The following is a 17,588-nucleotide window of genomic DNA, read 5'->3' as shown; positions in this document are numbered from 1 at the left end:
AGCAGTAAGTCATCAGTATGATAGAGCAGATCAAATGAGTAAGTGGTAGAGCACTGGAACCAAATGTCCGACACTGACAGCAAGTGGGAAATTATCACAGAAACTCCTTGAACTCAAAGGGATAGGATTGAACAAGGAAAACACAATGAAAAAACATATGGTGGTCAGTAGTATCAGAAGCAGAAGATAGGTCTAGGGGTAGTGAAGTTAGACGTGGCTCTCTTTTGTAAAGTGCTATTTTGCTATGGGCTTTTAGTGCTGTAGAACTGTTGATCTTTGGCTTTAGACATACTACATGAGTTCACACATTTGCAAACAGCTAACTCCTCTCAGCACTTTCTTCATGTATCAGAAAAGCAACAAAGAAGTTTAGTTACAAATTTCAAATGGAGACTTCAGCCAGTGGGGTGGTTACTGGAGAAAAAGCGTATTTTTTTTCTTTAGCAAGTCTAGATAGGATATTCTTCTATAGTGCCCTCAATATAGTTTCCACTTACCTATCAGAAACAGCTGTTTAAATCTGGTGTATGCAATTTGGATCTCTTGCAGAGACGGAAGACTACTTGACAGGACATCAACTTTCATGGCTTCATAAGGAGGGTTATCAAGTGTCTTATACATACTGAAAAACACATTAAAACTTATGATTTAAGTGGCTTAATAGTGACTATTTTAAAATTAAAAAGCAAGGAAGTTTACAATCCAATTTCTTACATGTCAATATAAATGTCAGTTTTCTAGGGTTCAGAGTATAAGATCAGCTATAGCATGAGTGGCAAAGACAGCCAGCAAGAACACAGTTTTTATGCAATTACTTTGGTAAAAAACAGCATGGTCTTCTTGATTGGTTTTTTCACTCTAGAATTGGGGTAAAGAACCTGTGGCCACCAGTAAGATGTTGTGCTACAACTCCCATCACCCTTGACCATCAGCCATGCTGGCTGGGGCTGATGAGTGGTTGTACTCCAACAGCACCTGCAGGGTCCTAAGTTACCTATTTCAGTTCTAGATAGGAGGAACAATGCTATATTTACTTGAGCTCTTGGAGCCTTTGCTGTATCGCCCAGTTATATAGTTAAAACTGTACCTCTAATTTTCATAATGGCAGTGGTGTTTTACATGTTTATAATCTTCCTCTTCCAAAGTTCCAGGGATGCTTACAGAACCAATGGTGAAGACAAAGTGATACATAGGCTTTGTTTGTTTATTTAGACCTGCTCCTATAGACAAGCCCTATAGCTACTGGCAGTTAGATGCACCCTGCTGTTTGGGAATTTCATCATTGTGCTTTGGGTTAGCAATTGGTTTTTTGGCTGTCCAGGATGCATCGAAGAATGAATAAACAACATTAACAGCCATCTATGGCAAACAATTAGTCAACATTAGGAGAAAAAACCTGCAGTTCACATCACCCTTGTGGTAATAGCACAATGAACATAGTCATAGGCAAATATTTGTAACATGCATATAAAGTAGGAGCGAAATAAAGCCTGATGAGAAGATCCTCACAGACACTTAAAAATGAAAGAAGCTACTACTGACTCCTCTAAGAAGATTTTCTGTGTTTGCAGAGCGTTGTCATCTTGTGCTTTGGGCAGAGTAGACATCTTGAGGAGAGCAGCACCATTGTGGCAAGACCAACACCAAATCTGCAACACACATTTATTCTCATCAGTAAATATTACCCAAAGGGCATTCATTTTGTTATAAAGTAACTGCATCATACAACAGCATGTTACGAGTGAATATTAGATCACTACAGCATTTCTGCATTACATTTAGTTTTCTTAAGGACTGCCAGTAACAAACTGCAATCATTTTTAAACATCATGAGTTAGGTTAGATGATCATACGATACTAGCTCACGTGCTTTCTGCCTACTCATTTTCGTGTTTGTACAAGACATAGGTTGAATCAGTCTCCAAGTCTGGTTTGAGGGAAGCCACTTTTTTTACATCACCCAAGTGGGAGTGCGCAAAGCCCGAGGCTCCACTTCCAGTTCTCCAAAGGAAGATTCTCCGACTTCATTCACAGAATGTACAGAAATTTCATTCTGAATTCTGTGGTGCCAACATTTATCCTTATTTAATAGATAAAAATTAACATCACACAAAATTACATGACCCAATGTTCAGGAGTACAAAAGTGTCTCCTTTCTTGCTCAGCTTCTGTTCTTAAACTGCACTCATTTGATATATTACTCAGATTCTTCAGCTGTGCCACAACAAGTCCTAAACACACCCTGTGTAAAGTTCACTTCATTCCCATACATGTCTTCCATAAATTCTTGACTACGAATATACTCACTGGAATTCCTCTTCCTTCATATTCCAAAAGGTCCTCTTCAGAGACAGACATGGGAACAACGAAGTATGCTGGCAACCTGAAAACATTAATTAAAAGTCAACAGCAATTTGCACTGCACTTACGATGTGGAACACCACAGGAACTGTACAGTTTTTTTAAAGTTCTCAAAATAGGAACCAGAGGCAAACAATATTTGGAGGGCACCATGTTGCACACCCCACTATAGAGTTTGTATCCAGAGACAAGCTATCTAATGGCTCTCCCCATTCCTCCAGGGGATACACTCCCTGTATGTATGTCATCCTTTAAAACAACATGCTCCAGCTTGCTTCCTAGGTTTCTAGCATTAGAATATAAACATTTATACACTTTCTCTCCCAAAATGTCATCTGCACTTACTTACGGAACTTTGGTTTATATAAATTGCTATTACCTCTGCACCTCCAATGCCTACTGCAACCCCTCCCCATATTGGACCAATGTTCTCATCCCCTAGATTTAGGTTGAACGCGACGCTCCTCAACTCCTTTTGGCTTTCCCTCATGAATCACTTTACAAGCTTTTCTGCCACTTTTATTTTAGGTACCAACCAGTCTGGTTCCATTCTGACTCAAGTGGATTATCAGCCAATTTGTGCAGGTCTAGCTTGTCCATAATGTCCCTCAGTCCAAACACTTCCTACAAACACTACAGTCATACCTCATGTTACATTTGCTTCATGATACATTTTTTCAGGTTGTGTCCCGCAGCAACCCAAAAGTACCAGAAAGGGTTACTTCCGGGTTGCGCAGCTCGCGCATGCGCAGACGCGCAAAATTATGTCATGCGCATGCGCAGAAGAGCAAATCGCAACCCGCGTGTACGCAGATGCGCTGCTGCGGGTTGCGTTCTATTCATGTTGCTAATGGGCCTCCGGAACGGATCCCATTTGTAACCAGAGGTACCACTGTATTAGCTAATCCACACATTGAGGGCACTTAGCTGTGTTTGTTTTGCTAGCCCTGTGTATAGAATAAGTAGCATTAAAAAAAAAAGCTATCTTGCAGGTTCTAGCTTTCAAGCTCCTACCTAGGAACCTGAGTTTTGCTTCTAGGACTGCCTAACTACATTGCTAACTATTCGTGCAAGGCATGATGGTTAACAGCAACAACCGGGGGAAAGAAAGACATAACATCTTACAAGGACAGGAAGAAACACCACAGACAGAATAAATGCCACACACAGGAAGAACAAGGATATAGTTTGAGTTCCTCGCTTGTAGTTTTATAAATCATTTAATTAGTCAACACAAGTAGAAATTATTAGTATTACAATTGTTGTATAAAGATTATTACGACCAGAATGTAATAGAAATTAAGATTTTGGAACGCAGAAGTAAAGCAAATAATCAAGCTGTCAATTCTAGCACGTGGAGAGCCACCTTATCTAAATTATATAATTCAGTATTTGAACTACTGGTATTAATAATTTTATTATAAATTGGTATTGTTATAATGAGGCTATTATTAGATTGTAATTGAAAACTAATAAAAATTACCATAAAAAAGGAAATGCTATATTTATGGGAACCTCTGTTTGAATAACCTAATCATTGTTAACAACTGCAAACACCTTAAGAGAATAAATCCCCAAAGATTGCTATTCAAATTAATCTGTTCAGAGCTTTAGAGAACAGATATAAAAGAAATCAGTTTACATTTGTTAATTTGTTCAATAGCAATAGTATGCGAGCTATACTTACTTTTTAGAAACATTGTAGTTTTCATTGGAACTCACTGCTTTGAATTTCAGGTTTCCTTTGGTTCGTTCCAGTTCCTGACGCCAGTCATTAATAGAATCAAACATCACTGTCTGATTCTTTTTTTCTGTCAAAATATAATTTGTTAGTTCTAACCAATCTAACAAAAGAACATACATTTAGGGTGTTTTTAGCAAGAAACTAGAAAGTTTAGCTACAGGACTGGCTGAATTTAGTTTTGTGATTTAAATGTAGAAATTAGCATTTCAACATATTTACAAAAACTATTGATTTGACCTAGAGACTACACCCATAACCCAAAGCGAGAAACTTTCACACAAACGTGGCAGTTTAAAGTGAAATTGCTGTTTCTACATGCTCAACACTTTTCCCTCTTTGAACTGCTTTCAATATCCTCAAACTGCATTTTGAACTCAGGTCAGCTTCAAGAATAGCTTGGAGTGCCACAAAAGAGGCATCCTAAAAAGGAAACTGCCAAAAATTCAGGTGCAAATGTGTCCATTTGCAACATGGACTGTACAAGTATCAGTACTCCCTCATAACCTAACATTTTTAGGAATGCAAGTTTAAAAATGAAGGATTTTAAGCACATACAGAATATGCTATTTAAAGCAGTAGTCTCAGTTCATACCAATACATCCACAATACAGATTTTCCACATAAATCTAATTAGGTGGTTATAAACTTTTGATGAATTTCCATAAAGAGCAGTGGAAGTACAAAATACAGCGTCAAACAATTCTAAGTGCAGCTGTAAGTACATCAATGCCAGTTATGAGAAATAATCAAGCACACTTTAAAAAAAATTAATCATTTTTTCGATATAAACATCGACCACAAAAGATACATACAACAAAACCATGGAGTGAACAAAAATGGAGTGAAGAGTTAGGGGTACAGATAACAAATGAAATATGGGAGTCAAGTATAAAAAACAGAAATAGCCACTATGGATCTAAGACTAAGACTTATTCAACAGAAAATAATATTCAAAGTCCACTGGACTCCAGCAAAACTATACCAGAAGAAAATAACAAGTGCAGACAACTGCTGGAGATGTGGGAGTAAAAATGCGAACTTAGTACATATGTGGATTAACTGCCCAATGATACGATCATTTTGGTGTGAGGTGAGGATATTTATAGCAAGAGTAATAAAAAGAAATTGTTATTTAGGGAAATTGAATTTAATAAATTATATTCCGGAAATGTGTGAGATTTCAAGGGATCAAAAAAAATGGATGTACTGTGCTATATTAGAAGCAAAAAAACTTGTTTAGATGAATTGGAAGAGCCTCAAAAAGATTCCATTGAGCACATGGATTGATAATATGGACAGATTAGCTACATATGAACGAATTGCATGTTGACATAAAACAAGAATGGATAAATATGAAGAAACCTGGAATGAATAATCAAGCACACATTTAAAAATTGCATTATAGCAAGTCAGTCTAGCCATAAGAATTATATGCAAACACATGGCTATCGGATGTCAGACACTAGTATACCAGCAGTCTGGGAAGTGACTGCATAACTATCTCATTGTTTCACATCCAACCTTTTTCCTACACCCAAACAATTCCAATGTTGGAAAGAGTATATATAGTATCATTCATGAATTGCAAGGTGTTTATTTTGCCATAAACACTCCAATGAGGGAGGTGCTTTGCCTTCCCACGGTGGGACACTAGTAATGTTAATGAAGACCAATCATGGGGACACTCAAATCATGCAGGAAATATTTCTACGAAAAGGGAGAAGCTGCCCTTAGAATACCAACTGATTAAAAAAATTTCTCCTTCCTTCTTCTCATTCACAATGTTTCTACAGACAGGAAGTATATACCAAGGAGCCCACTGGATTAAAATATTTCTAGGGCTTAGCCAAAATGGGGAAGGGGAAGCATTTAACAGGAAGCTGCACACCACCATAAATAACTTTGTGTTGTCATTTTGGGAGTGGTTTGAAAAACAGGCCAAGATATTCACGTATTCAGAGCAAGGGTGGGAAGCACTGCCCTTTCTGCTTCAACTTTGTGACAATATCATGGAATCCACTCTGGCTAGGAAGAAAACTGGCACCAGAGTTACAGCTTAAGAAATACAGAATGCTTTAAAGGTACATTAAGGTAGGTATGGGGTATGTTTTCAATTCCAAGATATTCATACTTCAGTCTTGGAAAATAACTGTGGGCAAAGACATAGTGCCAAGTTATCACATAGGCAAAATAATGTTTTGGAATAGTTTTCACTTGCGTTACAGCTACATACAACTTAGGGAGTGCTTACTGTGTGCTGGTACAGAGTACTGTATAGATGCCCTAGTACCTTCCTGGATTTTACCTAAAGGTGTTTGGATATGAAATTGAGGATCTTTGTTGCCATTTATCTTTATCCCCTGGTTAGTCTCACCTCAATACAGTGAAGTGACACAGCTTCTACCTCTTGATTAAAACAGACACACAGACACACATACACACACACACCACATTTATATCATTTCAGCAGCTAGAAGTAGCAGAAAAGTTTTTCCTAGTTATTCTCAGGCTAAACACAGCTGCTTTTAGTTTTAGTTTTATTTACCAGATAAGGAATCCAAGCATACAGAAATGAAGCCTGTTGATTTCCTTCTCATAAGTTCAAAATACTTGGACAAAAATTCAGACATGCAGCCTTCCTAGCAAATCCTTTTTTTCAGCAAGAGAGAGAATTCAGCACAAAGTGTTGAAGAGACTTATACAGACATCCACTCAAGTTCCTCTCTTTGATTCCATACAGATGGGCATTTTATCACATCTCATGATTCATAGTAAAATAGCTTACTACTTAGATGACCATGCTACTGCCATTGAAATGAATGGGAAATGAAACCACCAAACACCTAAGCAAATTTAGTAAGGAAAATAATTTGACATTTGCCAGTATCATAAATTCCACTTCTGCATGAGTAGTTATACCACCTGAAGAACAAACTGGCTTCAACAGATAATCCCCAATTATACTGAGAACCAAACCAAGTAGATATATGCTTACCTGCTTTACTTGGTACAGCTGTTGCATAAGAGAACAGAAACAAGCGTTTAAATAGCTTAGGAGTCTGTGTTTGATGAACTATGCCACTGACGATCTAAGAAAGGATCAACAAATCAACACATTTATAAACCAGAACAAGGATTAGCCAGAAAGGAAGTCTAGTCACTTACCAAGAAGCTCCATCCTTGTTTGGGGCAAATGAGGCATGCAGAAAAGAATGAGTTAAACCCTGCTACTACTCAGGAAGGCAAGGAACATGCTACTAGCTCTCACCTTTCTGCGTTTGAAGCAAAGGAAGCATCCAGAAAGGAATCGAGTGTGTTTAAGGTACCCTGATCCTAAGAAGGGAGAACAGACTGGCTGGTTTGTCAGATCAAGGCGAGGGCAGAACATGCTGAAGTAACCATCTGACAAAGGATACCGCTTTGGAAGGCGAAGAAATGGTGAAGAAATGGGAGTGAAGGATACCAAGAGGGAAGCTGAGTATGAGAGTGACTGCATATGTTTTATGTATTTTCTTAGGGTCTAGCTTATGCCTAGTCCTGAGCTGATGAAAGCACAAATTAATCTTCAAGATTAAAGTTGGTCTGTGCCTAGGGTGACCCTATTCTTATGGGAAATGTTTAGATAGCTTTTTACTGACAAGGCTCCCAGTTTGGAGAACCTGCAGACTGTATATATCACAACTAGATTTTTAGACTTGAAATTAATACTTAAGGTTAAAATGCTGAGCTCTAAGTGGTTGAAAAGAAACGTTGTTGGGTGAAGGCAAAAAAACAAACTGGGTATAAGCTTAAAGAACAGGATATAGCACAAAGGGCTAGGGACCCTCCAGCCTCCAAGCCAGATTTGACCAAGACTCTCCATTTCGCCCACCAGACCATCTCCCCCAAACCACATTGATCTGCCCTACACCTGACATCATATGAAACATTAGGTATGGTGCAGGTAGAGATGTGTCCAGTACAACGGCATGAAAGCAAAACATTAACAACCCCACTCATCAGCTGGTGGCAGGGAACTTCAATCCTCCTTGGCTTGACTATGCATACAAACTCCCCATGGCCAACTTGCTTGCACAGCTAATCCCTGCAGAAAGCAGGATTGAACTCAGGGTGGTTAATCCTGCTTAGTTACTACCTCCCCCTACCTCCATGGGCCAATGTTGACAGTTGAGTAGAACCACCCACTTGTCAATCGCCCTATGTCATTATGACAATGACTGACAGGAGGGGGTGAGAGATTTTAAAAAGGGCAAGTCACATGTTCTTCACATTCCTGGGTAACAAGAGGTCTGAACCCATTCTTTTCTAGATGTATCCTTTGTTCCAAGCAGAAAAGTTGTGAGAAGTTAAATGTTCAAGACTCCCACACATTTTCAAGCTATATTAAGGTCACTTTTTAAACTTAAAGGCAGTGCAGTCTAAACCCTTATACTACTGCAATGCTCTCCATACACCCATGAGTATGGACAACTCCCTGTAGGGGACCAACTCCATAAACAATGTACCAAATGTAGAACTATATGATGCGACATAGGCCAAAACTATATTATCTTGGATGGGTGGACAGATGAAGCCATTATCAATTTGTGTGTCATTACTAAGTGTATACACTTCTGCAATTTTCAGCACTAGACGTAAAAAAGGACTTAAGTAATTCTAGCTTCTGCACTCAATGTATACACGGAGTCACAGCCAAACTATGGCCTCGCCATTGAGGAGGTGCTGCATGCATGAACACGAACTCCTCTCCATTCTATTTCCTGGTTTGCCGGAAGGCCATCCAAATCAAGCAAGCTATGTTCACCAGGAACCAGGAGCTGGGGGAAGGAACTGGAGCAAGCCTGAGGCTCTTTATCCTGACATCTGAACAATGGCTAGGGTGTGATGTCAAAGCAGTTCAGACAAACTGAAGGAAAGAAGCTTCACTATTATGTAGACTGCACTTTTAATGCTACTGGGAACTGTACATATTATAATAGATATAACCAGTCACCTGAGGGCTTTTGTGTGAATACAGAACATGCAAACACCGCATGCCATTTTCCTGTGATTTCCAAATCCTCAGTGGCAATTCTGAAGTAATAAGTTTTTAAATTTTAAAGAGTGACTAATTTGGGGTGCTCCCGCTTTCTCTAAATGTGTCAATTTTTCATTCAAATACATGAAAAAAGCTTACTGCTGCCGTTAGAAACAAGACTTCCCGTATGTTCACACAGTATCTGTTAGTGTGTGTGATAAATGTATCAATGCTGGATTGGTATAAAAGCACTAGCTGAATATTCCTTTTACTGTTTTTCTTTATATTTACATATTTCTTTTAATAGTAGTATTTTAATACTGTATTTCTATTCATAATAGTTGAAAAGTTCTCTCTGTGCTCCTTTTCCCAATTCTCCTGTGCCCACTGGAAAACAAGCCAGAATCTGGCTTGTTCCAACATCTGAACCCAGATTCATGCTTTTCTTTATTACAAACCATCTATAAGTAGAAAACAAAGAACAAACCTTGGGTACTGCTCATTGTTTGAAACTCAGGTTTCAAATGTCATCACAACTCTGACTTGCTTCCAGGTTTCATGAAAGCAACAGGAGAGAAATTTTCAGAAGGGTGTACCAAGATGCTGCACATCCACATTAAAACTTTGTAAATACCCGACGGAAAAAGCTTAGTCACTCTATTCATCGAAGTTTTGTCATAACTACTCCCAAATATTTTTGTTCTAAAGAAAGGGAATTGAGGCTACAGTTACCCGTTTTACTTCTTCCTCCTTGGTGTATCGCAAGCAGAAGTGAAACACTCTGAGATCTTTGCAGTAGATTATCATCGTCTCTGGGTATTTTCTCAGTTGACCATTCAGGGGTTTCTTTCTCTCATCATAAACTTTAAGGGGGGAAAATAGTTTTAACATTTCTCCATGCAGTGAGTTAGAACAGGGAACAAGGAAATCTACCCCTTCTCTATCATGAACAATTCTATCAATAATTTTATATTAGTGACCATAACGGGAGCTGACATTCAATCATCCTGATATAAGGAATGGAAAACTATCTGGCCAGCAAGGCTATTTGAGAATTGAATATGTTGGAACACATACTTCATAGCAAGTTATTTTGACACATTATGTAAGATTTACAAATTAAAACTCAAACAAGTGGCACCAAAACTGAACTTTAGATTAGGATCACCAAGTGAAAAGTTGCTGCGGGACACAACAAGAAGTTGTCAGCCTACCTCCATAAAGCTGGTCCACACACTGAAGAGTGATGTCATTTTCCCCAATGATTTTATTATAAAATTCTAGTTCCTGAAAAAAGAAAAATGTTTTGTGTGTTCCTTAACAGACACTAGTTTTTCATTTACTCTGTATTGCAAGTATAAGGTACGTTCATAATAACAGGACTGGAAGACTAGGGTACACTCTCAACCATGAAGCTCTGTGTGACCTTGAGGCAGTCACTATCACTCATTCTAATCAACTCACTTCTGGCTACGAGTTTTGAAGTTTCTTTTTCCTATTTCCAAAGCCTCAGTCTTCCGAGAGCACCAACAAACCTCTATTACTCTTCACTGATGCCTAAAAATGCCCAATTTTAATGTCACATCCCTGTCAATGTGCAATCTAATCTTACCTAAAAACAAATCACTTTACTACAGAGACTGCTTTGACATCACTACAGATTTGAAGCTGTGGATAATTTAATTGTTCACCAGCAACTTGTCCATCCTAAAAGAACTATATACACATTTAATATTTGAAGACAATTGTTAAGCCTCCTTTTTACCTCCAGTATTCTAAAAGCTACATGTTTAAACGAAACCTCTACCTTAAGACTCCAACCTAAATGGGCCAGAGTGGTGTTTTGCAAAATATTTAAATATAGCATGCAGAGCCAGGCAGGGAGCCATCCCTGGCCACTGTTGGATGAAGCAAACTATCTAACCCCCGCCTCATTTCAGGTCTCTCTAATTCTGAGGTATTGCTTTGGGCCTCTCTGGAGAACAACCTTTGCTAGGAGAAAGACAGGGAGTATTACTCTTGATCCTCTTGGACATCTCAGTGGCTTTCAATATCAGCCACTACAGTATCCTCCCGGACTTCCTTGCAAGATTCAGGGCACCATTTGTAATGGTTCTGCTTACTTTAAGGTAGGCTTGAGAAGGTGGTACTGGGAGACTGTTCCTTCTCAAGCAAGCTATTCTCTAGGATTCCTTGGGATTCAATATTTTTCCCCGTGGTATTTGGCATTTATATTAAACTGCTGGGAGAGGTTGTCAGGTGATATCAGAGTAAGTCAACATATTCCAATTACAGCATGCTCCATTTCTCGTTTTCAGTAAACCAAGCTAAAGTCCATGAACCTGTGCCTGCAATCAGTGACTGACAGAGTGAGAATGCTTGAACTGTTTTATATGGATTATGAATTTATTTTTATTTTTTTAGGTGAGGAAGCAGCTCAACAGACTATGGATACAACTCATTCTGGATCTGATCACCCTTCCTTATTAGGTCAGATTTGTCTTGGGGCATTGCTAAAATCAATTTTATTCCTGGATTCTCAGGTTGCAGCTGTAGCCCAGAGTGTCCTTATCAGTTCAACTAGTACATCAACTACTGGAAACTAGAGATCTGGCTACTATCATTCTTGCTTCAACAGTTTCTAGACTGGACTCTAAATGCACTCTATGGCAGCCTGCCACCATATAATGAAGAGGATACACTCACAAGATAGCTTAAGGTTAACTTAGATTCCTTACATCATCCTCCAAAGCAGGTTCTTCACCAAGGAATGAAATCTTGAAATTTGTGCATATAAGTTTCCCATAGGTGCCACGGTTTGATCCATCATCTTGTGTGTACTTCAAAACCATATTTGCCTCGCAAAGCAGCAGTTCACCTGATGGAAATCAACATGCTTCTTAGCATAGTGTAGTGAACTACTCAGGTTCTTTAATGCAAAGGTTCTCTAACAAATTACAAATGAAGTTGTCACATGTAACTTCACTGCAGGAAAGAGTACTTGAATTACAGATGTGAAATATTTAAATCAACATCTGCTGTTGAGTATTATTGGTCTAAATTACAGAGCTCCTAGTGTTCATTAAATCCACTTTCAATATTTTAAGTACGCTCTGTATTACATGGCTAGTTACCTACACTGCACAAATAGAAGGAAGGATGCTAAAGCCCATTAAGACAGGCATCCTCAGACTTGGCCCTCCAGATGTTTGGGAACTACAATTCCCATCATCCCTGACCACTGGTCCTGTTAGCTAGGGATGATGGGAGTTGTAGCCCCAAAACATCTGGAGGGCCGAGTTTGGGGATGCCTGCATTAACACCTGGAGCCTTTAAAGCAAGCTTGTTCTACATATAGCCATTTTCCACTACCTTCCCATTCTCATTTACCTGTAGCCCTCCAGATATTAATTGATTTCAATCATCCCTGACCATTGACCACTGGGAGTTGTAGTCCTATAACATCTGGAGGCCCACAAGTTACCCATATCTACCGTTAGCTGAATGGCAAAGCAGAGTCTTCAACTTCCTTCACATTTGGGACCCGCCTTTAACGCCACTAAACCTTTTACCCACGAGAGTGGCCAGATGCCAGAAAATAGGGTTCCTACACCTAATATCTCCATATAGGGCAATACTGGCAGATGCAGTTCACCATACAGGAACAAGACAGTAGTCTTCATTCTATACATCTTTTAGAGATAAAGTTGCTATTACTTCTCCCCACCCTTGCTTACTTTCTCCAAAAATATCAAAGTAGCAATTGTGCTCAGATGCTGCAATCAATTCCTATAGCAGCCATGTGGGGGTTCTTTTGGACAATGCATTAATGTGGTGACCATGTGCAATAACCTTCCAGCACACACACAAGGCCTCCACATTCCCTCACACCTTTTTCTCTCTTCCAAAGTAGGAAGGGAATAATCACAACCTTGAGAAATACTTGAAGATGAGGAAGTGAGAAGGGTGTCACGCTCTTTGCTTGTTGAACTATGAACTTTCCCAGGCTGAGAGCAGGACCACACCTGCCCATCTCAGCCTTGAAAAGTATATAGAGAGGAGTGAAAGTGCACAGTGTGCTGCTTCTCCCCACTTTCTTTCTCAGTTCTCTGAGCATTGGCTACTCAGGTGCTTGCTTCAGTTCACTTCAAGCAGGAAGAAGGAAAAGCACTTTGTAAAAACACTGAAGACAACAGAAAAAGGTAAGTGGGAGTAGCAGCTAGACCCAATGCAAGGAGGAGGTGGGGAGGAGAGTGAAGCAACCCAAGAGAGAAAAATGAAAGGATGGATCATATCTGCATTTTCTCAGATTGTGGGCCGCTCTTCAGCTGAGTTTCTGCTCTCTATGGCTGTTCCCTCCCTCCCCCCCCCCTCTCTGGCTTTGTATCTTGCCAGAGAGAGAGAGACTCTGCCTTATATTAAACAACAATGTTTGGTAATGGCCATGTCTACCATGGCAGTCATTTTATGATGGCATCCAAGGCGCTTTCTCACAATTCCAAATATGTCCATGGGTCCAAAAACGGTGGCAACCTCTGTTGTAGACTACCAACCATACTGCAAAGCTTCCAGGCTGTTCTTTCTTGGCAACAGTTTGCATTGGCCCAGGAGTTTTCTCAGCCACAAAGCTTTAAACTTTCCCAGCCCTGACATTCAAAGGCTCACAGCTCCTCTTAGTAGCAAAGTAAACATCAAGCCAGTCTTCCTCATCCCTTAAAAAAGGAAGGTGTTTGAGACAGTACTGCTGTGAACCTAATAGTTACTGTCAACTTTCACCATCTGTTACAGATATTGTGGAGGCATTCTACAAAATAAAAATGCAGTTGGACAAATCTTGACACATGTCCTTTATCTCAGGTCTTCTAGGCAGGTCATGCGTATAACATTGATAAGATTCTACAGCATTGTCTATATGTTACCTGGCAACAAATTTGGCTCTACTTCCTTTCCTGTGGCTTCCCTCACATATACCTCCTAGAAGAAAAGACATTGCATTAGTCCAAATCAGAAGTAAAAAGCTCTGTTTCAAATGCTTTCCAACATGTATTGCTTTAGGAGGGTTCAATGTACCATATTGTTTGGCAAATAAAGTTATACTGTAACTAGAGATTGGCCAAGCAAGCAGCTAGTACAGCAAAGGGTTCACAGATTTTCTTTACACATATACATACACACAAACCCAAGAAAGCAACTGTATAAGTTGCTATTATAAGGTAACAAGAAAACTATTATTCTCTTGTTGATTGCCACTTAAACTATGCAGGAATTTGAGTTCCTATTTTATCAGACAAGTAGCTGTTTAGTTTTTGTTGGGATATTTTAACAAACTGAAACTCTGGCCATCTAATATTAGCTGAAAGACAACTTGAATGTCTGCCCCAATTTGGTTCCAAGGCTGTAGAATTCAATGCAACACACTGTCCTCCTGCCCTTATCCTAAGTTACACAAGCCACTCAAAAAGGAAAACCATTACCACATTGTCAATTCCCAACGCCTGGCCGCACCTGCCATCTACAGAAATGTTGTACTTTGAGGGCTCAAATACATTTCTATTCATAATTAACACTATTTTTACTATTCTGGTTCAAACAGCAAAAGATGTTGTGTTAAGTTTATATCAATATATACATGTAGCTGTTATTTTAGGATTTGCATCAGCTAGCCATCATCCTCTTTTCCTAATGGCTTAAAAAAAAAACAAAACCTAGCACTTTAATTAGTCTGCCTTTTACTTCTCCAGGTACCTATCTGTGCTTTCTCCTCCATTGGGGAAAAACAATCCTTTCACATTAGTTACATTATGGACCACTATTCCCAGCTGCTGCTTCACCAGTAACAAATAAGCCAGGAGTGCCCAGATCCTGTTCCACAACCTGTTTCAGCTGGGAGAATATCACAGTCCATGTTTGTTGCATAAACAAACTAGTGCCAAGCTAAAAAATTTACCGTTCACACTCAACAGTGTTCTTTACTTCCTAGCAAGTAAGGCAAATGTCAAGAACATAGCAGCTCCAGTTTTGTTTTGTTTTTGTAACATAACTTTTATTCATTTTCACATTTGAACTGTTTGACATGGTTGCATTATTTACATTAGTGCTTATGGCATGCAACGATTACATAAATTTATTAAAAAATAAAACACTCACACACAACTTTGTTAATATATTCAGAAATGTTCATCTAAGTATACATATACCAAAATTTGTAGAGTTATGACAGATATGAAATGTATAGTAGCGTTTATTGCTTAGATTGCTGACCATAAGTGAATGTATTTTGTATCAACAACAATTAGAAATTATAGGAAGCGGGACAAGGAAAAAATTAAAATATGTACTTCATGAATGCCAGGCTGTGCTGCAAGCTATGGGCACTGTTCTACCATATTGTGTGTGTTATCAATAAAGTCACATCAGACTGCATAAAATTTCACAGAATCTTAGAGTTGGAAGGGACCCCAACCCCCCGCAATGCAAAAATCTCAACTAAAGCGTCTATGACAGATGGCCATCCAACCTCCGTTTATAACCTGTTTAAAAACCTCCAAGGTTTGGCCTCTTGCTAATTTTTAATTTGTTTCAGTTTTTTCAATAATGCCATTTGCCAAATTACATTGTAGCATTGGCCCATAGTTGATTGTAATAATTTCCATGTCCTGGCAATAGTTATTCTTGCAGCAGTTAATAGATATGCTATACAAATATTATGACTAAATACTTTCCCTAACTATTGGAATTTATAATCTTTTCAAGAAAGTTTCCTGAAGTTGTTGGGGGGGGGGGGAATGAAAGATTACTTTCGTTTTTAATAGCTCCAGCAATAAGGACAACTGCATTCCCAATTGCTTCCTTAAAGGAAGCAAATAATCTAATAAATAATCTAAAATTTCAGAGGGTTTTAATTTAGTTCAGTTAATATACTGCCTCAGTATTAGTTGCTTAGGCAAAAAGAGGGGAAAACATAATGAGCTAAGGCCGCTGACTTAATGACCTACTTGTGCCTCTACCAAAAGTACCTGGCTGGCTTTTCTATCGGAAACATGATGCATGATAACATTGGTCCAAGCTGGACTCGTGTCCTTATTGCTAGTGGCAATCCATTATAGTGTGACCCATTTCTAGTATCTTACCTAAAAGTGAAGGTAAATATTGATTTTCCACCAGCAATTCACCTTGTTTTACTAAGATGAAAACTATCTTGATAGTTTTTAAGATACTGGAAAAAAGCCAGCATTAACATCAGTCTACTGTTGAACCTAAAACAGTAGACTGATGTGGAAAATATTATTTCCTTCTTGGCCAAATGCAACACTTTTCTGCTTCACAGAAAATCTGCAAATGAGCCTGTACTAGGAAATGCCCATACTGGACAAGATAAAAAAAAAGTAGGGAAGGGCAAAGAATTAGGATGTTACAACCCTTAAATATGATTTCTCATTTACCTTCTAAAATCATGGGGCTATTAGTCAGAATGCTGCCTATATAGCTAATATATTTAATATTTCAGAAACTATTTTCCTGATTATTTTGTTTAATGGTTCTGCAGTATTCAAAGCTTCTTGCCAAATTCCAAGTCTCACACAGACCAAGGACATCTGCATCACATGCACTAAGCAGCAAGTTGGCACAATACCAATAAACGTCATTAAATGAACAGATAGCCTCTAGTTGTCTGTGGAGATCTAGAACACCTTATCTGTCTGGATGTAAAGTGGTGAAGGTTAAATAGCCACTGAAACAGCACTCCCCACCTGAATATTTTGGCTGCCAAAGTCTCACTCAAATGTTAAAGTAATCCCAGCTAAACTCTGGGAGCAAAAAGTTGTGTAGTGTCAGCTAGAGCAGTGTTTCCCAACCTTTTTTGGGCAAAGGCACACTTGTTTGATGAAAAAAATCTCGAGGCACACCACCATTACAGCCCGGTGACGTCAGCGCGCAGCGTCACGCCGGGAGGGACGCACGAAAGTGTAAGTTTCAATTTTTTTCCCTCCCCCTTGCCGGGGAACCTCCAAGCTTTGGGGGTAGGGGGGGAGGAGGCAGCAAAGCGAGGCAGGAAGGAGAGCGCGGCTTGGCTGGGTGAGCTTTGGCAGGGGCAGGGAATGAGAGCCGCGAGGCGGGCGCTGCGGACAGAGGCGCTGCCCGCCGAGCTCGCAGGCAGCCAGGCAGGCAGACGGCGAGAGCCCCGCGCTGGGCGGCCTCTCCTCGCCACCGCCGCCCCGCCTCTCGCCGCCCGACTCGCCCGCCTCCCTCCAGGCAACATCTCGCGGCACACCAGGCAACATCTCGCGGCACACTAGTGTGCCGCGGAACAGTGGTTGGGAAACACTGAGCTAGAGTATTATTTCATGTTTGAAGAGCTGTAGCTGTACCAGAAAAGTATAGCTAGAAGTTTACTAGTGTCAATTTACGCATGTCATGTTAAAGCATATACTGTATATAAGCTAGTAAGAGTAGAGGCAAGAACTT

The 17,588-nt window shown here is 39.5% G+C and overlaps 1 protein-coding gene across 1 annotated transcript in view; it reads right to left on the bottom strand.

Moving 5' to 3' along the window:
• Positions 1-17,588, bottom strand: part of MTMR12 (myotubularin related protein 12) — a 38,850-nt gene that overhangs the window by 12,994 nt on the left and 8,268 nt on the right. Inside the window, exons 2-10 of the mRNA XM_081212766.1 lie at positions 14,042-14,096; positions 11,861-12,000; positions 10,337-10,409; positions 9,855-9,985; positions 7,101-7,194; positions 4,049-4,172; positions 2,308-2,383; positions 1,543-1,649; positions 498-622 (exon numbers count right to left, since the gene is read on the bottom strand). Coding sequence (XP_081068892.1) covers positions 498-622; positions 1,543-1,649; positions 2,308-2,383; positions 4,049-4,172; positions 7,101-7,194; positions 9,855-9,985; positions 10,337-10,409; positions 11,861-12,000; positions 14,042-14,096 — 925 coding nt within the window. The remainder of the gene's footprint in view (positions 1-497; positions 623-1,542; positions 1,650-2,307; positions 2,384-4,048; positions 4,173-7,100; positions 7,195-9,854; positions 9,986-10,336; positions 10,410-11,860; positions 12,001-14,041; positions 14,097-17,588) is intronic.

Source organism: Podarcis bocagei (genome assembly GCF_964188305.1).
Source record: "Podarcis bocagei genome assembly, chromosome: 11".
Taxonomy (NCBI): Eukaryota; Metazoa; Chordata; class Lepidosauria; order Squamata; family Lacertidae; genus Podarcis; species Podarcis bocagei.
This window is presented reverse-complemented; position numbering and strand designations above follow the sequence as displayed.